Below are 24,839 nucleotides of genomic sequence, written 5' to 3' on the forward strand. Positions count from 1 at the left end.
TTACGACTTGCAATTTAGGCTCATGTGTCAAGGAGCATTACGACTTGCAGCTTAGGCTCATGCATCAAGGAGCATTGCAACATGCATGGACTTTTCAGTTTCATCTTCGGATGAATAGTTGCCCCCATTCTCAGAATCGTCTGCTTCTATTTCATCATGAGGCTCAAAACCAGGAAACCCTTGATCTCCACTTGTAGCCATACTTAATTCCATATCATGTGCACGAGTTGCTAGTTCTTCAAATGTTTTGGGCTTTATGCCTTGTAAGATATAACGAAGACTCCAATGCATGCCTTGAATGCACATTTCGATGCCAGAGGTTTTGCTAAGGCGATCTTTGTAGTCGAGGCTTAAGCTCCTCCAGCAGTTGATGAATTCAATAACTGACTCATCCTTTCGTTGATGAGAGTTTGTAAGTTCGATCATGCTTACGATGCGTCTTGTGCTATAGAAACGATTGAGAAACTCTTGCTCCAACTGCTCCCAACTATCAATGGAACCAGATTCGAGATCTGTATACCAATCAAATGCATTACCTTTGAGATATCGAACAAACTGTTTGACAAGATAATCACCATACATTCCAGCATTGTTGCAAGTTTTAACAAAGTGTGCTACATATTGTCTCGGATTTCCCCTGCCGTCGAATTGTTGCAATTTAGGAGGTTGATAACCAACATGCATTTTCAAGTTATCAATTCTTTGTGTATATGGCTTGCATATGTGAGTGATAATTTGGACGACTCAGGTTTATCTTTGATAGACTCCATGATGAAGTTTTTAAATTTCTCAACAGGAATCAGACCTTCAGCAGAGACTTGAATCTTCTTTGTTATCGTTGCTTGCTTTTCGGAGAAATCTTCTTTCTCTTGTGATCTTTGAAGATTTAAAGGTGTTTGTGTCGATTCACCCTCTACTATGCTATCCAATGTATCTATTAACTTCAAAAGTTTAGCATCTTGATCTTGCATGTGCTTTGTTACGCTTTCAATTGCTTTCGCCAAATTTGCAAGTTGTTCTTCTATAGTAGAAGCTTCAATAACCATTGCTTGCATGATCGCCATTGAGGATGAAGAATAATATGGATCATTGTTGGAATAGAGCTTAGAGGTCTCATGAGGAGATCCAATGCTCAAGTCAACATCATCGGCTTGCGTGAAAGGTTTCTTGGACTTAGATAAACTAAGTTGATCAAGAACCTCTTCGATCTTTTCGGCAACATTATTCCCTTTTTGGGTTGCGCTTGTAGAGGATCTTGTTCCTTTTGAGGATGGAGATCCGACAATAGGGCTTGATATGGATGACACTTGAAGTGTTTATTGTCCTAAAGATCTTACTTTGCTCCTTGTAACCAGCCCAAAGTTTCTAAAGGTAACAACGAGTATGTTTTCCATATCAGCATAGAACTTGGAATTAGCAGCCTTAATGGAAGTTGATCTAGAGTTGATTTTCTGTGAAGATATTTCGATGTTATTGAACTTTGGTGATTGAAAAGTTGAGATAAGAGGTAGAGATCATCCCATCGGGTGTGCCCGAATTTGTAGACAATAAATTGCGTCGAAAAAATAAAATCTAGACCGAAAAATATCACAACGATCGTTGTATTTTATTTCAAGTAATATGAGTGTATAATCTCTATGATTCCGCTGATTCTACTTTTCAAATATAAATTCAAGGGCACTATGATTCCGTTGATTCTACTTTTCAAATATAAATTCAAGGGCCTTTGAGCTTGATCTTGTATTTGAATTTGATTTATCTGTCGCTAACACTTTGATTGTTGCCACGAATTGTATCACGAACAAGTAGCCTTGATCTTGAACGCCTTGTATTTAATTTGACTTCGCTCTTGATCTTGAATACTTGAACTTTGTGTTGAAGTGATAGAATGCTTGAACACTTGCAGTTTGCAGAGAATTGTGGCCTTTGATCCATGAGCTCCTTTGTGTCTTCTTGTTATAACTTCTGGTGTCTTTTCTGAGTTATGAAGACCCATATTCATAGTTGTGGAAGGGAATAGTTATGATGAGAACAAACTCTTTCCGACCAATCAGATTAAAGCGTGACAAGGCCGCATTTGATTGACAAGAAAATGTCACTTGCACATGTGGTGCGATTTTATTGGCCTTTTAATTTGACTTGGCATGCCTTGTCATTTTGACATTGTCACGAACCCAATCTCCGGTCGTGATGGCGCCCAACACGATGCTAGGCAAGCCCGACCAATTCGTCACTCACAATCCCTTATGTAGAATTCATTACCAATTAATAGGATTTAATGCCAAATTAACATGATTATAACTCTGTAGAAATAGATAAACAGTACGGAAAATCCATAAAATATCAATATAAACCTCACCGATCTGGTGTCACGAGCCAAGAGCCTCTAATACAAGTCTGTGTAGCAACCTATACATAGAGTTGTCTAGAATGCGGAAAATAAAGAGGATAAGGGGAGAAATCGGGTCCTACGGACGCCATGCAGCTACCTCGATGACTCCGGAATAAGCTGAACAACAGCAGAAAGCTCAAACTATGCCTCCAGGATACCTGTATCTGCACACATGGTGCAGGGAGTAAATTGAGTACTCCAACTCAGTGAGTAATAGCAATAAATAATGACTGACGGAAAGAAAACTCATAAAACACTACGCAGTTCTATATTAAAATAGTGAGAATATAAAAAACAACAACTGAATGAAGAAGTCAGTTAAAAGTCCTTTAAGCCAATATTCATTTCATTTACTCCTCACAATAACCGAATTCATATTTGTACTGTTGCGGCGTACAGCCTGATCCATATAGTATACTGCTGCGGCGCGCAACCCAATACATATATATATATATATACTGTTGTGGCGTGTATCCCGATTCAAGAATAGTCGACTGCGCTCACCGGGGGTGTGCAGACTCTGGAGGGGCTCCTTCAGCCCAAGTGCTATACTACTGCGGCGTGCAGTCCGACCCATATAATATACTACTGCGGCGTACAGTCCGATCCATATAATATACTACTGCGGCGTGCAGTCCGATCCGCATAATATACTACCGTGGCGTGCAGTCTGATCCGCATAAATATATATACCGCTGCGGCGTGCAGCCCAATCTATAGCATATCAAATACCCTCACAATGGGGTTCTCGACCCCTCTCAGTTAATATAGACTTGGCCTCTCGGCACACTAAGATAAGCCGGGGATCTCAACCCACACGTTACTCTCATTAGGATTTAACAATTTCTAAAGCTGGTACATATTATGTTTATCAGTTAAGAACATGACTGAGGGTATGATTTCGACAAGAAAAGTGAGGTCAACCAATACAAATGCCCCCTAAGGGTTCTACAGATCGGCACAAGGCCCCAAACATGGCAACTAGCCCATAATATAATGATATTAATTAAGTCTCAGTCAAAAGTACAGTAGAGTCATTAAACGGGATGGACCGAGTCCAAATCCCCAGTAGTAACAGACCCCATGCTCATCATACAACGTGTGTCTCATCTCAACATAGCACCACGTTGTGCAAACCCGGGGTTTCAAACCTTTAGAACATCATTTATAACCATTCCTCACCTCAAGCAGGCCGAAATCCTAGCTCGCTACCCCCTTGCCTCGCAAATCAACCTCCTCGAGCATCGAATCTGATCAAAACCATAAGTAATACATTACAATAGGCTAAGGGAATACAACCCAATCGAAAAGACTCGAAAAATATCGAAAATCACGAAGTTGGCAAAACCCGAGCCCCTGGCCCACTTCTCGAAAAATCAGAAAATTGACATCACCGGATTCCTTATCTCGCCAAGAGTCTATACATATCAAATTTATCGAAATCCGAGCTCAAATGCTCCCTCAAACCCCCAAATTTCTATTTCAAAAGTCAAGCCCTAATCCTCCCCTTTTAATTAAATTTCCATGAATCTAGATGTTGAATCTACAATTAAATGACGTTTCTAGGCCATAGGACTCACCTCCAATCGATTCCTAGTCAAAACCCTCTTTAATACTCGTCAAAAGCTCCTAAGGTTACTCAACAAATGGAGGAAATGGGACTTGGTTCGCGGGTGAAATGTTTATTAAAACCCTTCTGTCAGCCAGATTTTACTCTATGTGATCGCATCCAAGCCTCTGCGATCGCATAACTCAACTATCCGAGGCCTCCAAAATATCCTATGCGAACCCGACCCCTTAACTGCGATCGCACTGCTTCACCAATCAAACCTACGCGATCGCATACACTACTCCGCGATCGTATTGAACAAAGTACCCCTCAGAACCTCAGGTCCATTTAACACTACGCGATCGCATTACTCCTCATGCGATCGCAATGAACAACCTCCTCAACCTATGCGATCGCATACCCTATTCTGCGATCGCATTGAGCAATCAGAACGGCCTTCCCCAAACCTTCTATGCGATCGCAATTGCACTCCTGCGACCATAGAGAACAAAAATGTTCTGCAACACTCAGCTGAAATCTACAACTTTAAAAACAAGATTGGTCCGATTGACCATCCGAAATCACCCCGAGGCCCCCGGGACCTCAACCAAAAGTGCCAACCCATCCTAAAACATCATTCAAACTTGTTCCAATCATCAAAACACCACAAACAACACCAAAACCATCAAATTACATCAGATTCAAGCCTAAATTTCTTAAAAACTTCCGAAAAACGCATTTGATCAAAAACCCGACCAAAACACCTCCGAATGATTTGAAATTTTGCACACACATCCAAAATCACCTAAAGAAGCTACTGAAACTCTCAAAATTCCATTCCGACCCCCGTATCAAAATCTCACCTACCAACCGGAATTCGCCAAAATACTAACTTCTCCAATTCAAGCCTAATTCTACTCCGGACCTCCAAAAATCAATTCCGATCACACTCCTAAGCCACATATCAACCCTCGAAGCTAACCGAATCACCGAAAATCACATCCGAACCGTCTAACTCAATAGTCAACATCCGGTTGATTTTTCCAAAACAAGCCTTCCTTAAAGAGACTAAGTGTCTCATTTACCATCAAAACCAATCCGATTTAACTCTAACACAACGAATACCGATAACGAAACATGAAGAAGCATAAAATGGGGGAAACAGGGCAGTAACTCACGTGACGACGGGCCGGGTCGTCACATCCTCCCCAACTAAAACAAACGCTCGTCCTCGTGCGGGTCAAGAAACATACTTGGAGCCTCAAATAGGTGAGGATATCTGCTTCGTATCTCCCGCTCGGTCTCCCAAGTAGCCTCCTCCACGGACCGACCTCTCCACTGCACCTTCACCGAAGCGATATCCTTTGATCTCAATCTCCGAACCTGACGACCCAAAATAGCCATTGGCTCCACATCGTAGGTCAAATCATCATCCAACTGAACCATGCTGAAGTCTAAAACATGAGACGGGTCCCCAACATACTTCTGGAGCATAGAAACATGGAATACCGGATGAACGTCGACAAGCTGGGTGGCAAGGCAAGCTCATAAGCCACCTCCCCAATCCTCCTAAGTACCTCAAAAGTCCCAATAAACCGCGAACTCAGCTTCCCTTTCTTTCCAAACCGCATAACACCCTTCATGGGCGAGAGCTTCAGCAAGACCTTCTCACCCACCATGTATGACACATCCCGAACCTTCCGGTCTGCATAACCCTTCTGACGCGACTGTGCTGCACGAAGCCTCTCCTGGATCAACTTCACCTTCTCTAAGGCATCCTGAACCATCTCTGACCCCAATAACCTAGCCTCGTCGGGCTCGAACCATCCAACAGGATATCTATACCGCCTCTCATACAACGCCTCATACGGGGCCATCTGAATGCTGGATTGATAGCTATTGTTGTAGGCAAACTCTGCAAGTGGCAAGAACTCATCCCAAGAACCCCCAAATTCAATAACATAGGCACGCAACATATCCTCAAATATCTGAATGGTACGCTCGGACTGTCCGTCTGTCTGAGGATGGAATGTCGTGCTCAACTCCACCTGCATACCCAACTCTCGCTGAAATGTCCTCCAAAACTGAGAAGTGAAATGAGTACACCTATCTGAGATAATAGACACTGGAACCCCATGCAATCGGACAATCCCTTGGATAAAAATCCCTGCCAGCCGCTCCGAAGAATAGGTAGTACAAACTGGAATGAAGTGCACGGACTTGGTCAGTCTGTCCACAATTACCCAAATCGAATCAAACTTATTCGAAGTCCGAGGGAGACCACTCACAAAATCCATAGTAACTCTCTCCCACTTCCACTCAGGAATAATCATCCGCTGAAGTACGCCACCCGGTCTCTGATGTTCGTATTTTGCCTGCTGATAGTTGGGACACCGAGCCACATACCCTACTATATCCTTTTTAATCCTTCTCCACCAGTAGTACTGCCTCAAATCCTGATACATCTTCGCGGCATGCGGATGGATGGAATACCGCGAGCTGTGGGCCTCTTCCAGAATCAACGCTCTAAGCCCATCCACATTGGGCACACAAATCCGGCCCTGCATCCTCAACACATCATCATCATCGATGGTCACATCTCTGGCATCACCATGCTGAACTCTATCCTTAAGGACAAGCAAATGCGGATCATCATACTGGCGCTCTTTGATGTGATCATATAAGGAAGACCGAGAAACCACACAAGCCAACACCCGACTAGACTCTGAAATATCTAATCTCACCATCTGATTGGCTAAAGCCTGAACATCAACTGCAAAGGGCCTCTCCCCAACTGGAATGTACGCCAAACTCCCCATGCTAACTGCCTTCCGGCTCAACGCATCGGCCACCGCATTGGCCTTCCCAAGGTGATACAAAATGGTAATATCATAATCCTTGAGAACCTCAAGCCACCTCCACTGCCTCAAATTAAGATCCTTTTGCTTGAACAAATGTTGAAGACTGCGATGATCGATGAATACCTTACAAGATACGCCATATAAATAGTGCCTCCAAATCTTCAAAGCATGAACTATAGCAGCCAACTCTAAGTCATGAACAGGGTAGTTCTTCTCGTGGGGCTTCAACTAACGAGAAGCATATGCAATCACTCTACCCTCCTGCATCAACATACAGCCAATCCCAACTCTCGAAGCGTCACAATAGACGGTATAAGAACCTGAAGCTGATGGTAACACCAATATCGGAGCTGTGGTCAAAGCAGTCTTGAGCTTCTGAAAGCTCTTCTCGCACTCATCCGACCATACAAACGGAGCACCCTTCTGCGTTAACTTGGTCAAGGGCGAGGCAATAGATGAAAAACCCTGAACGAACCGGCGATAATAACCCGTCAAACCGAGGAAACTACGAATCTCTATGGCTGAGGTCGGTCTAGGCCAACTCTGTACCACCTTTATCTTCTTCGAGTCGACCTTAATACCCTCGCTAGACACCACGTGACCTAAGAAAGCCACTGACCCAAGCCAAAACTCACACTTGGAGAACTTTGCATAAAGCTTCTCCTCCCTCAATCTCTGTAATACCACTCGCAAATGTTGTGCGTGCTCCTCCTGGCTACGCGAGTACACCAATATATCATCAATAAAAACAATCACGAACGAATCTAGATATGGCCGAAATACACTGTTCATCAAATGCATGAATGCGACTGGGGCATTAGTCAGCCCAAAAGACATAACAAGAAACTCATAGTGCCCATATCTAGACTTGAAAGCAGTCTTCATAATATCCGAATCCCTGATCTTCAACTGGTGATAGCCTGAACGAAGATAAATCTTGGAGAATACCCTTGCCCCCTGAAGCTGGTCAAATAAATCATCGATATGGGGCAGAGGATACTTGTTCTTCACCGTTACTTTGTTCAATTGCTTGTAGTCAATGCACATTCTCATTGTGCCATCCTTTGTTTTCACAAATAGAACCGGTGCACCCCACGGTGACACACTAGGCCGAATGAATCCCTTATCCATGAGTTCCTGAAGCTGATCCTTTAGTTCTTTCAACTCTACCGGTGCCATACGATATGGAGGAATGGAAATGGGCTGAGTGCCCAGTACCAGGTCAATACCAAAATTAATGTCCCTGTCCGGTGGCATGCCCGACAAGTCTGCAGGAAACACATTGGGAAACTCCCTCAAAACTGGAACCGAATCAATGTTAGGAGTCTTAGCTCCAACATCCCTCACAAGAGCCAAATATGATAGACAACCTTTCCCAACCATACGCTGGGCCTTTAGAAAAGAAATCACCCTGCTAGGCACATAGTCAGTCACGCCATGCCACTCGATCCTCAGAACACCCGGTATTGCCAAAGTGACTGTCTTAGCATGATAGTCAAGAATAGCATGACACGGAGATAGACAATCCATGCCCAGAATAATATCAAAGTCCACCATGCTCAACAACAATAAATCAACTCGGGTCTCCAGACCCCCAATAGTCACCAAACACGACCGATATCCATGGTCTACAACAATGGTATCACCCACCGGGGTAGATACATGAACAGGTAAGGCAAGACATCCTCGGGTCGTACCCAAATGATGAGCAAAATATGAAGACACATAGGAATAGGTGGAACCGGGATCAAATAAAACTGAGGCATCCCTGTGGCAGACTGAAATAATACCTGTGATAACAGAATCCGAGGCAATAGCATCTGTCCTGCCCTGAAGAGCATAAAAGTGATCCTGACAACCGCCTGATCGGCCTCCCCCTATGGGGAGACCCCTGGCTGTCTGACCCTCACCCTAGCTGGCAGGGCGGGTGCTGAAGAAACTGGGCCAGAAGATGAGGGCTGACCCCTCTGCTGAGATGAGCTAGCAGCATTGCGAGGACACTCCCTTCGCATATGCCCGAACTCTCCACACTCATAGCAACTCCCAGGTGCTGGGAACTGGTACTGAAGGGAACCCCTCGTGCCAGAGTGGCTAGCTGATGCACTCAGCCTGGAATAACCCTGAGCAGATGGAGCACGAGACGAACTATGTGCTGGAAGAGCGTTGAGAGATGGCTGACTCTGCTGAGAACCCTGATAACCACGACCAGAAGATCCACCTCAGTACTCAGGTCGAGCTGACTGAGCGGGCCTAAAAGAACGACCCTGACCCTGCTAGAACTGGCCCCTCGAAGGAGCGCCACTGAAACTGCCAGAACCTCGAGGCCTCTTGGCCTCCCTCTCCTCTCTCTCCTAACGGCGAGCCATCTCAATATCACGAGCAATATCAACTGCATCCCCGAAGGAAATACCCAGAACTCTCTCTCAAGTCATCAGAATACGAAGGTGATAATTAATACCATCCACGAACCTCTTAATCCTCTCCCGATCAGTCGGAACTATCCATGAGGCATAACGAGCCAACTCAGAAAATCTCGCCTCATACTGAGACACTGTCATATCTCCTTGGCAAAGCCACTCAAACTGTCTACGCAGCTCCTCCCTCTGAGACTGCGGTATCCACTTCTCCAAGAAGAGAGTGGAGAACTCCTGCCAAGTCAAAGGTGCTGCACCTGCCGGCCTACGCCGATCATACGCCTCCCACCAAGTGAAGGCCGCTCCAGTAAACTGAAATGTAGTAAAAGCCACACCGCTGGACTCAAGAATCCCTGCTGTCCAAAGCATACGTTGACAATTGTCGAGAAAACCCTGGGCATCCTCGCCCTGAGCACCACTAAAAGAAGGAGGCTGAAGTCTACTGAACCTCTCGAGATGACGCTGTTCATCGGCTGGCATAACTGGAACCTTGTACTCCTGAACGGGTACCACTGGCTGAGCTGGAGAAGCCTCTGGAGTCTGTAATCCCTGCACTACCTGCTCAAGTGTGCGAGCAGCGAGGGTCTGATTGCCTCCCCCGACCTGCGAAGTAGCTGCTGCTACTATGGTGGCTGAAACCACCTGAGCCAGGCCCGTACAAACTGTCAATATCTGGGCCAATGTCTCCTGGAGACCCGGTATCACAATGGGCACAGCTGGTGCCTGCACTGGTGCTGCTAGAGCCTGGTCCTGAGCTGGGGCAACTAAAGGATCCACAGGTGCTGCCCCTACTGCCCTGCCTCTACCATGACCACGACCGCGTCCACGGCCTCTAGTAGCCTCAGTAAGTGGTACTGGTGGTCGTCCGGTAGCTCGAGTCCTCACCATCTGTGAGAGAATGGAATAAAGAGAAATTTAGTATTCGGATCAACAAGTTCGCACGACAAGAATTTCAAGAATGTGGAATTTTCCTAACAGGTTTTGCAGCCTCCCGAGGATAAGTACAGACGTCTCCGTACCGAGCCGCGAGACTCTACTAAACCGGCTCAAGACTCGCGAGACCTAGTAACCTAGGCTCTGATACCAACTTGTCACGACCCCAATCCCCGGTCGTGATGGCGCCCAACATAATGCTAGGCAAGCCCGGCCAATTCGTCACTCACAATCCCTTATGTAAAATTCATTACCAATTAATAGGATTTAATGCCAAATTAACATGATTATAACTCTGTAGAAATAGATAAACAATACGGAAAATCCATAAAATATAAATATAAACCCTACCGATTTGGTGTCACGAGCCAAGAGCCTCTAATACAAGTCTGCGTAGCAACCTATACATAAAGTTATCTAGAATGCGGAAAATAAAGAGGATAAGGGGAGAAATCGGGTCCTGCGGACGCCATGCAGCTACCTCGATGACTCCGGAATAAGCTGAACAGCAGCAGAAAGCTCAAACTATGCCTCCGGGATACCTGTATCTGCACACATGGTGCAAGGAGTAAAGTGAGTACTCCAACTCAGTGAGTAATAACAATAAATAATGACTGACGGAAAGAAAACTCGTAAAACACTACGCAGTTCTATATTAAAACAGTGAGAATATCAAAAACAGCAACTGAATGAAGAAGTCAGTTAAAAGTCCTTTAAGCCAGTATTCATTTCATTTACTCCTCACGATAACCGAATTCATATTTGTACTGATGCGGCGTGCAGCCCGATCCATATAGTATGCTGCTGTAGCGCGCAGCCCGATCCATATATATATATATACTGATGCGGCGTGCAGCCCGATCCAAGAATAGTTGACTGCGCTCACTGGGGGTGTGCAGACTCCGGAGGGACTCCTTCAGCCCAAGCGCTTTACTACTGCGGTGTGCAGTCCGACCCATATAATATACTACTGCGGCATGCAGTCCGATCCATATAATAAAATAGTACGGCGTGTAGTCCGATCCACATAATATACTACTGCGGCGTGAGTCCAATCCGCATAAATATATATAACGCTGCGCCGTGTAGCCCGATCCATAGCATATCAAATACCCTCACAATGGGCCTCTCGGCACACTAAGATAAGACGGGGTTCTCAACCCACACGTTACTCTCATTAGGATTTAACAATTTCTAAAGCTGGTTCATATTATATTTATCAGTTAAGAACATGACTAAGGGTATGATTTCGACAAGAAAAGTGAGGTCAACCAATACAAATGCCCCCTAAGGGTTCTACAGATCGGCACAAGGCCCCAAACATGGCAACTAGCCCATAATATAATGATATTAATTAAGTCTCAGTCAAAAGTACAGTAGAGTCATTAAATGGGATGGACCGAGTCCAAATCCCCAGTAACAGACCCCACGCTCATCATACAGCGTGTGTCTCATCTCAACATAGCACCACGTTGTGCAAACCCGGGGTTTCAAACCTTTAGAACATCATTTATAACCATTCCTCACCTCAAGCAGGCCGAAATCCTAGCTCGCTACCCCCTTGCCTCGCAAATCAACCTCCTCGAGCATCGAATCTGATCAAAACCATAAGTAATACATTACAATAGGCTAAGGGAATACAACCCAATCGGAAAGACTCGAAAAATATCGAAAATCACGAAGTTGGCAAAACCCGAGCCCCTGGCCCACTTCTCGAAAAATCAGAAAATTGACATCACCGGATTCCTTATCTCGCCAAGAGTCTATACATATCAAATTTACCGAAATCCGAGCTCAAATTCTCCCTCAAACCCCAAAATTTCTATTTCAAAAGTCAAGCCCTAATCCTCCCCTTTTAATTAAATTTCCATGAATCTAGATGTTGAATCTACAATTAAATGACGTTTCTAGGCCATAGGACTCACCTCCAATCGATTCCCAGTCAAAACCCTCTTTAATACTCGTCAAAAGCTCCCAAGGTTACTCAACAAATGGAGGAAATGGGACTTGGTTCGCGGGTATGTTTATTAAAATCCTTCTTTTAGCCAGATTTTACTCTATGCGATCGCATCCAAGCCTCTGCGATCGCATAGCTCAACTTTCCCAGGCCTCCAAAATGTCCTATGCGAACACGACCCCTTAACTGTGATCGCACTGCTTCACCAATCAAACCTACGCGATCGCATACACTACTCCGCGATCGCATTGAACAATGTACCCCTTAGAACCTCAGGTCCATTTAACACTCCGCGATCGCATTACTCCTCATGCGATCGCAATGAACAACCTCCTCAACCTATGCGATCGCATACCCTATTCCGCGATCGCATTGAGCAATCAGAACGGCCTTCCCCAAACCTTCTATACGATCGCAATTGCACTCCTGCGATCGCAGAGAACAAAAATATTCTGTAACACTCAGCTGAAATATGCAACTTCAAAAACAAGATTGGTCTGATTGACCATCCGAAATCACCCCGAGGCCCCCGGGACCTCAACCAAAAGTGCCAACCCATCCTAAAACGTCATTCAAACTTGTTCCAATCATCAAAACACCACAAACAACACCAAAACCATCAAATTACATCGGATTCAAGCCTAAATTTCTTAAAAACTTCCGAAATACGCATTTGATAAAAAACCCGACCAAAACACCTCCGAATGATCTGAAATTTTGCACACACATCCAAAATCACCTAACGAAGCTACTACAACTCTCGAAATTCCATTCTGACCCCTGTATCAAAATCTCACCTACCAACCGGAATTCGCCAAAATACTAACTTCGCCAATTCAAGTCGAATTCTACTTCGGACCTCCAAAATCAATTCTGATCACACTCCTAAGCCACATATCAACCCCCAAAGCTAACCGAATCACCGAAAATCACATCTGAGCTCTCTAACTCAATCGTCAACATTCGATTGACTTTTCCAAATCAAGCCTTCCTTAAAGAGATTAAGTGTCTCATTTCCCATCAAAACCAATCCGATTTAACTCTAACACACCGAATACCGATAATGAAACATGAAGAAACATAAAATGGGGTAAACAGGGCAGTAACTCACGTGACGACGAGCCGGGTCGTCATAGACATGTGGCATGATCCTATTGGCTTTTTCATTTGACTTGTTGTGCCACGTCATTTGACATGTGGCACCAAACTGGGCCTTTAGGAAGCTGACATCCTAGGCTTAATGAAGTGAGCTCATTGTTTGTAGTTCAATTAAATGGGCTAACCCAATTATATTGAACTTATATAATTAATCAAATTATATCAGCCCGAAATATTTATTTGGACTAATATATTAAAATATGGTCCGCGTTATTTTATTGATTTAAATTCGATAAAATTTAAATGTCTACAATTGCATTTCAAAAAAATTCAGAAATTTGAAAAATTACAAAGAGATATTTTTCAAAAATTTCACTTTAAATCACTCACAAAAATTCAAAAACAACTCCAAATTATATTCAAGTTCTAACATAACTCCAAAATTTCAAAAATTATTTTTACTTGAATTTGTTTTTACGTTTTTCGGAAATTTAAAATTCCTTTTCTCCTAGTTATCTTATTTTGGCGAATGGCCTTCTGACCATTTAAACTTGCTCTCATTTGTAAAGCCGATACATAAACTTACATCGTTCCCATTTGAACACTCAAACTCATGTATTTGGTAACTAATAAACCTAGTTGACCGTTGACCATGCACATGTGGCAGTGACAAAGGTGATGTGGACAAAAAGTGTGCAAGTCACGTAAATTAGACGCGTGACTACAATTATTTTGATTTTAAAAAATCTAAAATATAAAATATAAAAAAATAATTGCAAAGGAAAAAAAAAGAAAATAAGCCCTCACCCCACCTTAATTCCACCTCAAATCAGTAATATCATTGTTCCCCTAACCTCTTCCTGTTTCTTTTCCCTTTTCCCATTGTCGTTGATAATAGGTGAATTTAACTATAATTAGGCCCTAAATAACCACCTTCTTGTATAGTTTGGATGATAAAAGTGATAACAAAATGCTCTTATTAGTGTTTTTCATGCTTTGCAGGTTATATATGACCAGAGAAGGCTATGGAGTACTTTTGGGATCAAATATGGAGAAAAAGAGGCCGATCATAAAATTCCGTCAAGTAAACCACGCGAAACAGCTCAAGTCAGAACTGAAAGAGGACTGTCGCGGTTCCACCGCGACCGCGGCAGAACCGCGGTAGAAGATGGTTGCGGACAAAGTCAGAATCAGAGAGCATGTTTGGCCGCGGTTCGGCCGCGACCGCGGCAGAACCGTGGCGGAGGCGGAGAACTTTAGGGACTAAAGTGCAAAATACGAGATTTTTAGCCCAAGACCCTATTTTAAAGATTAGACTTCGCCCAAGAGAGGGATGTATTGATTTGGAGAGTATTTTGGCAAGGAAAAACAATTGTGAGAGATCACCCCAAAACATCTTTCTTTTTTTCTTTAATTTTTCTTGCAAGTTTTATGATGAATATTGTTTTAGTTTGTTTACCCATAGTTATGAGTAGCTAAATGTCACTACCTAAACTGGAGGGCCATGACTAGCACCAGACCATACTTGCCGAGCACCAACGTACATTTTATCTAACCTTCTTTATTATCTTTTAGGGTTGATGAGATCAATATAAATGGTAGACATGGATCATGGACAAGCAACCATAAAATATGATGGCATGAACATACATAACATAGGATGACCAGACAATCAAGAAACTATATATATATGGTACGAGCTACCACGCTACCATGAAAGACTATACAACAAAAACCAGCCGACAAGGCATACCAAACTATACATGAGTCGACACCTATCTATGAGCCTCTAAAGGAACATAAGTGTTGCAACATAGCCGGAATAGGGCCCCGACATACCCTTAACGTCTATAACAAAAATGCATACCAAGACCACGGCAAGTCCGAAGAAGGGATCTCGCTAATCACCGCTGAACTGGACTGCCTACTGTGGTGGGGGAGCTGCGCCTGCCTGTCTATCAGGACCTGCAGCATGACATGCAACGTCCACAAACAAAAGGACGACAGTACGAATAAAGTACTGAGTATGTAAGGCAGGGAACCATAAATACGAACAGTAATGTAAGTAGGGATAGAGAATATACAACCTGTAACATCTGATTACCTCTGAGGGCTACTAACATGAAATGCATGATACATATACATAAATACATAAACTTTTAAACCATACGCCTCTGCGGGCATCATCATCATCATATCGTACCCGGCCATAATAGGCTCGGTAAAAAAACATACCCGGCCATCATAAGGCTCGGTAGTATCGTACCCAGCCACGTGGAGCTCGGTAAAATCCAACTGATCAGTGGTTGCAATATAGGTGTCGTACCCGGCCGACTATAGCGCGGCTCGGTAGAGTAAAATAGATACATATATATAATGCATGCTCGACTCATGGAATCACATTCTAAACCTTTCGGAGTGATGTAAGGTCGGTATCCTCTGTACACGTTATTAGGACCAACTCTTCATTATGAACCTTATAAGAGTCAGGAAGTACTAACAACATTGATAACATAAGAATAAGAGAAGTAACATTAACATCAATCGTTCCATAAGAGGGAAAGCAATGTAAGTACTGCTAGCTTCTAAGAGTAGAGTATCTTTGGAAGCTCGTTCATTACATTATGTACAATCGGAGTCGTGCCAAAAGAAGAAAAGGGATAGCCTCACATACCTTGTATATATTGCCCAAATCTCAAGCTATGCAATTGTCACAACTCCTTAGTCTACAATAAGAGAAACGATACTATCGTTATCATTTAAGCATCATAACTATTATGTATTGACCACAACCTATTTTACGATGAAACGGACAGCACCTCTCCTATATATATATGACTTCACACCATTCAAAAAAATCACCAAACAGCCCAAACAATATCAATAATAAACATATTGAGCTTCCCAAAATAGTCCACACACAGCCTAATCACTTCATACATACGACGACCACCGTAGTCGTGTCAAACGACCCGTAAATGTTACGAATAACTATCAGACCACAACCCTACATATATATGGTGTTTCTCCACACCCTTCCTCCTCCAAAACTCCACAAAACAGTAGTAAAATACGCAGCTTAACAGCAACACAAAACAGTCCATAAAACAATAACATTACTACCAAGCCTTTCGATATATATTTCACAAGTTCTAGCTTCAATGGCTTAGCCGCAACTTGGATAATCTTAAATACATATAGAGTGAGAGATTACTTACCTTTATACAGAAAGAACAACTCCAATTTGACCTTAAATTTCCATGAAATATCCCTCCAATGCTGCCACAACAACAAGAAAGCGAAACTAGCGATCAATTAGTATTTTTCGGCACTAGAATCACTTTAGAAGGCTTGAAATCACCTAGGATTGATATTAAGAACATGAGGGAGTATTTACAGAACATAAACCCTTTAAAACAACCTCCCACACGAGCTGGAACAACACAAAAATGAGCAACAACAAGAAGAACAAGAGACTTACTAGCGCCACGGAATTCCCGACACTTGATTTGTGTTGTTTGCCCTTTTTTTGGGTCTTGAATCTTGAGAGAACCTTGAGAGGATGTTCCTAGGGTTCTAAGGTCTGAAAATAGTGAAAAGAAATGACTTAAAACGGGTTGGAGGCATCCTATATAGGTCCAAATATCTTAAACCGACTTAGTGGGCCCCATAGAGAGGTGCTTGGCGCAGTCTCGCGAAAATGCGAATATCTCTCTACTCCGAGATCGTATCGATGAACGGTTTAATGCGTTGGAAACTAGACTCATAGATCTTTAATTTGGTGGGTAGATCACCCCGTAATTCCTTGTAAATTATGAGAAAAGATTAGAAACATTTGACCTAATGTTTAAGTAAAATTATGAACCTAAGTTGCGACAACTTTTGTCGACTTTTGTTTCATAACTCGTTTGACTTCAAGACTTATGATACGGATATTATATGATTAAAATAACTTAATAAATGACCTCTTGAGTGTATTAAGCACCGCTAGATTACCTGAAAATACGAGTTACAACATCCTTGATTCGTTTAACTTCTAATACTGGTTAATCACCCTTATACACTCTTGTATCACTTAAGACCAATATGATTGACTTCTTATCATCTCAAAGATAATTCCTTCTTGGATTTATGTTAACTAATATATGGAATGAACTAACGCGTGTGGATATGGGTTGTAACTCCCTTCCCCCTTAGGAACATTCGTCCTCGAATGTAAGGGTTCATGGGGAGTTTAAATCATCATGGATTCCGGTCAAGTTTCTCCCATAAATAGAGGATAAACTTGCAAGCGGTTAACTCAATGTATGGCCTTACAAGAGTATGCAAAGCATTATGGACATGTACATTATCTGCATATCGCCATTTTGTATTAAGGAAGAGTATTCTCAAGTTATTGCTTACCTCATAGAGCCATTTCACCTTCCAATGTATCATGTGTTCCACCAACATCCTTGTTATCTTCATTCTGGAATATGTACGGGTATTTAGACTTCATCTCCTCTTCTGCTTCCCATGTTATTTCTTCCATATTCTTGTTCCTCCACAATACTTTGATGGAAGCTACATTTTTTGTTCTCAGCTTGCGAACTTGTCAATCTAATATAGACACTGGCACTTCTTCATATGATAGGTCCTCTGTAACCTGTACATCTTTGATAGGGACGACTCAAGAAGGGTCTCCAATACATTTCCTCAACATAGATACATGGAATACCGGGTGGACAAATTCCAATTCGGATGACAATTCTAACTTATAAGCAACCTGTCCAATCCGTCGAAGAATTTTATACGGCCCGATATACCTTGGACTCAGCTTAACTTTCTTCCCAAAATTCATAATACCCTTCATTGGTGAGATCCCCAGGAAAACCCAATCACCAACCTCAAACTCCAGATCACGACGTCAGACATCGGAATAAGATTTTTGCCTGCTTTGTGCCGTCCTCAATCGCTCCTGTATCACTCTCACCTTCTTAATAGCTTGGTGAATCAAATCTGGCCCATATAATTCTATTTCACCGACTTCGAACCATCCAACTGGTGATCTACATCTTCTCCCATATAGTGCCTCGTATGGGGCCATTTTAATACTGGAATGGTAGCTATTATTGTAGGTGAATTCTATGAGTGGAAGATGGTCATCCCAATTTCCCTTAAAATCTAGAACACATGCTCGTAGCATATCTTCCAATGTCTGAATGGTACGTTCAGCCTGTCCGTCAGTCTGCGAATGAAATGCAGTGCTGAGATTCACTTGTGTGCCTAAACCCTTCTGAAAAGACCTCCAAAAGTTAGCTGTAAATTGAGCTCATCGGTCTGATATAATAGATACCAGCACACCATGAAGCCTAACAATCTCCTTGATATACAACTTCGCATAATCTTCAGCTGTGTAAGTTGTCTTAACTGGCAGAAAATGGGCACATTTTGTAAGTCGATCAACTATCACCCAGATGTAGTCAAACTTATGATAAGAGCGAGGTAATCCAATAATGAAGTCCATATTAATCACCTCCCATTTCCAGGTCGGAATCTCTATATTCTGAAGCAATCCACCGGGTTTCTGATGTTCTATCTTTACTTGTTGACAATTGGGACACTGGGCTACAAATTCTGCAATAGACTTCTTCATGTTATCCCACCAATACTGCTCCTTGACATCATGATACATCTTTGTCGAGCCGGGATGGATGGAATATCGGGATTGATGAATCTCATTCATAATCTTCTCTCGCAACCCTACCATATTAGGCACACATAATCAGCTCTGGTATCTTAGTGCCCCATCTTTTCCGATCTCAAAAGCCGTACTTTTACATTGCTGAATGCTCTCTCTTAATCGTACTAAGATAGGATCTTCATATTGTCGTGCTTTTACCTCGGCTACCAAAGATGATTCTGATGTATTCTGTACAGTAACACCTCCGTCATCAGAGTCTAACAATCTGATTCTCATATTGGCTAGCTGATGAAGCTCTTTAATCAACCCCCATCTACCTGCCTCAATATGTACTAAGCTTCCCATTGATTTACGGCTGAGAGCGTCTGCCACAACATTGGCTTTACCGGGATGATACAATATCTCGACGTCGTAGTCTTTCAATAATTCAAGCCACCTACGCTGCCTCAAATTCAACTCTTTCTGCTTGAAGATGTATTGTAAACTCTTGTGATCTGTGTAGATGTCAACATGGACGCCGTATAAGTAGTGCCGCCATATCTTCAAAGCATATATTACTGCAGCCAATTCCAAATCATGGGTTGGATAATTCTTTTCATGCTTCTTCAATTGTCTTGATGCATAAGCAATCACCTTCCCACGCTGCATCAATACGCACCCCAAACCTATACCTGAGGCATCACAATATACCACATAACCTTCTGTTCCTTCAGGAAGAGTGAGCACTGGTGCGGATGTCAATCGATTCTTCAGCTCCTGAAAACTACGTTCACAAGTGTCAGACCACTGGAACTTGGTAGCTTTCTGTGTTAACTTAGTCAATGGTGATGATATAGAGGAAAATCCTTCTACAAACCGCCTATAATATCCTGCTAGCCCTAGGAAGCTGCGGACTTCTGATGGTGTTGTAGGTCTCGGCCAATTCTTTACTGCATCGATCTTCTGAGTGTCGACACTAATACCCTCGTCAGATATCACATGGCCAAGGAACGCTACTGAGTTCAGCCAAAATTCACATTTGGAGAGCTTAGCATATAACTTACGATCCTGAAGCGTCTGTAATACTATCCGCAAGTGGCCCGCATGTTCTGCCTCCGAACGAGAATACACTAGAATGTCATCAATGAATACAATCACAAACACATCAAGATAGGGCCTAAATACAGTATTCATGAGATCCATAAAAGCTGTTGGGGCATTTGTTAGCCCGAACGACATCACCAAGAACTCAAAGTGCTTGTATCTTATCCGGAAGGCCGTCTTTGGAATATCCTTCTCCTTAACCCTCACCTGATGATACCCTGAACGTAAATCAATCTTGGAGAAATACTTGGCACCCTGGAGTTGGTCATCAGGTCATCAATTCTTGGAAGTGGATACTTGTTCTTTATAGTAAACTTATTCAACTGTCGATAGTTAATACACATCCATAACGACCCATCTTTCTTCCGCACGAATAGGACTGGCGCACCCCAAGGTGAAGTACTAGGCCTAATGAAGCCCTTATCCAGCAAGTCCTTTAACTGCAAATTCAACTCTGTTGGGGCCATTCTGTATGGAGGGATAGAGATCGGTTGAGTGTTAGGCAACACATCAATGCTAAACTCAATCTCCCTTTTAAGAGGAAGGCCTGGGAGATCATCTGGGAAAACATCTGGGAATTCGTTGACCACGGGGATTGATTGTAAAGTAGGCGGTTTCACCTCCGCATCCCTAACGCAAACGAAATGATAAATGTAACCTTTTGAGATCATTTTCCTTGCCTTAAGATAGGAAATAAACCTACCTTTTGGTGTAGCAATATTCCCTTTCCATTCAATGATGGGTTCACCAGGAAATTGAAACCTAACCATCTTCGTACGACAGTCAACATTTGCATAGCATGAGGCCAACCAGTCCATTCCCATTATCACATCAAAATCAACCATTTCTAACTCAAATAAATTTGCCGAGGTTTGACGACTACAAATCATCACAGTGCAACCTCTATATACCCTTCTAGCAATCACAGAATCTCCTATCGGAGTAGATACCGCGAGGGGTTTACTTATCAATTCAGGTTCAATGCCAAACTTATTAGCCACAAAGGGTGTAACATATGATAATGTAGATCCCGGATCAATCAACGCATATACATCATAAGAAAACACAGATATAATACCTGTAACAACATCTGGAGACGACTCGAGATCCTGTCGACCTACTAGAGCATAGGTTCGATTTTGAGCACCACTCGAACTCGGCACTGCACCTCTACCCCTACCACGACCTGTCGACTGCTGAAAACCCCGTGCTGGAGGTCGAACTGATGAGGAAGAACCAGACACAGATCCAGTCGGCTGAGCCATACCATCACCTCCTCTATTAGGACAATCCCGCATCATATGGCCAGGCTGCCCGCACGAATAGCATGCATCAGAACCTCGACGACACAGTCCAAAGTGGGCCTTGCCGCACTGATCACAATGTGGTGTTGGGGGTCTCATCTGACTAGTATCCCTGTGATGTTGCGAGCCAGATGCCCGCGAACTCTGACCTGGACCAGAATAGGATCGATCATATCGAGGCCTCTGAAACTGTGGAGGAGCACTAGCTACAGGTGGCGCCGAACTCCTCGAAAACTGTGGCCTGATGCGGCCTCTGAAGTCATCAGAATACCCTGCAAATCTCGCCCTCTTATGCTGGCCCCTATCCTGCTCCCTAACTGCCCTCTGCTGGCGCTTACGATCCTCTAGGGTCTGGGCATAAGCTTGAATACGGGAAATATCCATGCCCTCCACCAAGGAGGCTGTCGTACACTCATTTATCAGATGTGGTCCCAACCCATTCACGAACATATGCACCCTATCACTCATCTCGGCCACCATATGGGGAGCATACCTTGCCAAAGAATCAAACTGCATACTGTACTCTCGCACACTCATATTACCTTGTCTAAGGTTCAAGAACTTATCAGCTCTAGCTCGTCGTATCTCAACTGGCAAGTAGTGACGAAGAAAGGCCTCAGAAAATTCCTTCCACACAGCTGGAGGAGGGTTCGGACCCCTGGATCTCTCCCAACTATCATACCAGAGAACCGCTAAATCCCGTAGCCGATAAGAAGCCAACTCTACTGCCTCTGTATCACTAACATGCATAACCCGAAGTGTACGATGAACCTGGTCAATAAAAGTCTGTGGGTCCTCCTTGGGGTCTGATCCGGTAAACACTGGAGGGTCTAAATTAATAAAATCACGAACTCTCGTACTAACTGGTTTCTCAACAGCACCTGTATTCTGCCTCTGAGCCTGAGCAGCTACCAAGCTAGTCAATAACTGCAAAGCACTCCGCATATCCTGGTTTGTAGTGCCAGACGGAGGAACTGGAGGTGTCGGGTGCCTCCTAATATCCTCAGGAGGAGACAGAGTAGATGAGGTATGAGATGACATCTCACTATGAGCCTCACTTTGGCCTGCTCTGGCTTGGGGCACCTGACTGGTACCCTCTCCCGCAACTGTATCAAGCCATCTACTAATTGTTTGCTTCCTAGTCGAAGGCATTACTGAAAGAAAACAAGGTGAATATTAGAGACGAACACTTACGACTCAACTCTACGCACGATCTAGATTCATGAAGAAGGTAACAACCCTAGATGTCATGTAGCCTCCTGATTATAAATGTGGCGCGCTACACATCCATAATCAAGAATCTACTAGACACGGCTCATAGACAACCCCTAGGACAGACTTGCTCTGATACCAAGTTTGTCACGACCCAAACTGGAGGGCCATGACTAGCACCCGACCATACTTGCCGAGCACCAACGTACATTTTATCTAACCTTCTTTATTATCTTTTAGGGCTGATGAGATCAATATAAATGGTAGACATGGATCATGGACAACCAACCATAAAATATGATGGCATGAACATACATAACATGGGATGACCAAACAATCAAGAAACTATATATATATGGTACGAGCTACCACGCTACCATGAAAGGCTATACAATAAAAACCAGTCGACAAGGCATACCAAACTATACATGAGTCGACACCTGTCTATGAGCCTCTAAAGGAACATAAGTGCTGCAACATAGCCGGAACAAGGCCCCGACATACCCATAACATCTATAACAAAAATGCATACCAAGACCACGGCAAGTCCGAAGAAGGGATCTCGCCAATCACCGCTGAACTGGACTGCCTACTGTGGTGGGGGAGCTGCGCCTGCCTGTCTATCAGGACCTACAACATGACATGCAGCGTCCACAAACAAAAGGACGTTAGTACGAATAAAGTACTGAGTATGTAAGGCAGAGAACCATAAATACGAACAGTAATGTAAGCAGGGATAGCGAATATACAACCTGTAACATCTGATTACCTCTGAGGGCTACTGACATAAAATGCATGATACATATACATAAATACATAAACTTTTAAACCATACGCCTCTATGAGCATCATCATCATCATATCGTACCCGACCGTAATAGGCTCGGTAAAAAAAACATACCCGGCCATCATAAGGCTCGGTAGTATCGTACCCGGCCATGTGGAGCTCGGTAAAACCCAACTGATCAGTGGTTGCACAATAGGTGTCGTACCCGGCCGACTATAGCGTGGCTCGGTAGAGTAAAATAGATACATATATATAATGCATGCTCGACTCATGGAATCACATTCTAAACCTTTAGGAGTGATGTAAGGTCGGTATCCTCTATACACGTTATTAGGACCAACTCTTCATTACGTACCTTATAAGAGTCAGGAAGTACCAACATCATTGATAACATAAGAATAAGAGAAGCAACATTAACATCAATCGTTCCATAAGAGGGAAAGCAATGTAAGTACTGCTAGCTTCTAAGAGTAGAGTATCTTTGGAAGCTCGTTCATTACATTATGTACAATCGGAGTCGTGCAAAAGAAGAAAAGGGATAGCCTCACATACCTTGTATATATTGCCCAAATCTCAAGCTATGCAATTGTCACAACTCCTTAGTCTACAATAAGAGAAACGATACTATCGTTATCATTTAAGCGTCATAACTATTATGTATTGACCACAACCTATTTTACGATGAAACGGACAGCACCTCCCCTATATATATGACTTCACACCATTCAGTACAATCACCAAACAACCCAAACAACATCAATAATAAACATATTGAGTTTCCCAAAATAGTCCACGCACAGCCTAATCACTTCATACATACGACGACCACCGTAGTCGTGTCAAACGACCCGGAAATGTTACGAATAACTATCAAACCACAACCCTACATATATATGGTGTTTCTCCACACCCTTACTCCTCTAAAACTTCACAAAATAGTAGTAAAATACGCAGCCCAACAGCAACGCAAAACAGTCCACAAAAGAATAACATTACTACCAAGCCTTTTGATATATATTTCACAAGTTCTAGCTTCAATAGCTTAGCCGCAACTTGGATAATCTTAAACACATATAAAGTAAGAGGTTACTTACCTTTATACAGAAAGAACAACTCCAATTTGACCTTAAATTTCCATGAAATATCCCTCTAATGCTGCCACAACAACAAGAAAGCGAAACCAGCGATCAATTAGTATTTTTCGGCACTAGAATCACTTTAGAAGGCTTGAAATCGCCTAGGATTGATATTAAGAACATGAGGGAGTATTTAAAGAACACAAACCCTTTAAAACAACCTCCCACATGAGCTGGAACAACACAAAAATGAGCAACAACAAGAAGAACAAGAGACTTACTAGTGCCACGGAATTCCCGACACTTGATTTGTGTTGTTTGCCCTTTTTTGGGTCTTGAATCTTGAGAGAACCTTGAGAGGATGTTCCTAGGGTTCTAAGGTCTGAAAATAGTGAAAATAAATGACTTAAAACGGGTTGGAGGCATCCTATATAGGTCCAAATATCTTAAACCGACTTAGTGGGCCCCATAGAGAGGTGCTTGGCGCAGT

At 43.1% G+C, this 24,839-nt stretch overlaps 1 protein-coding gene across 1 annotated transcript; it reads right to left on the reverse strand.

The window, feature by feature from the left end:
• Positions 1-686: 686 nt before the first annotated feature.
• Positions 687-10,104, reverse strand: LOC138876174 (uncharacterized). The gene is made up of 6 exons (XM_070155077.1): positions 9,261-10,104; positions 8,713-8,954; positions 8,021-8,194; positions 6,710-6,925; positions 5,665-6,568; positions 687-1,261 (listed from the first exon to the last, which is right to left on the reverse strand). The coding sequence occupies exons 1-6, from the start codon at positions 10,102-10,104 to the stop codon at positions 687-689; spliced, it is 2,955 nt and encodes a 984-aa protein (XP_070011178.1).
• Between the last annotated feature and the right edge of the window lie 14,735 nt (positions 10,105-24,839).

This window comes from Nicotiana sylvestris, chromosome 8, assembly GCF_000393655.2.
Source record: "Nicotiana sylvestris chromosome 8, ASM39365v2, whole genome shotgun sequence".
Taxonomy (NCBI): domain Eukaryota; kingdom Viridiplantae; phylum Streptophyta; class Magnoliopsida; order Solanales; family Solanaceae; genus Nicotiana; species Nicotiana sylvestris.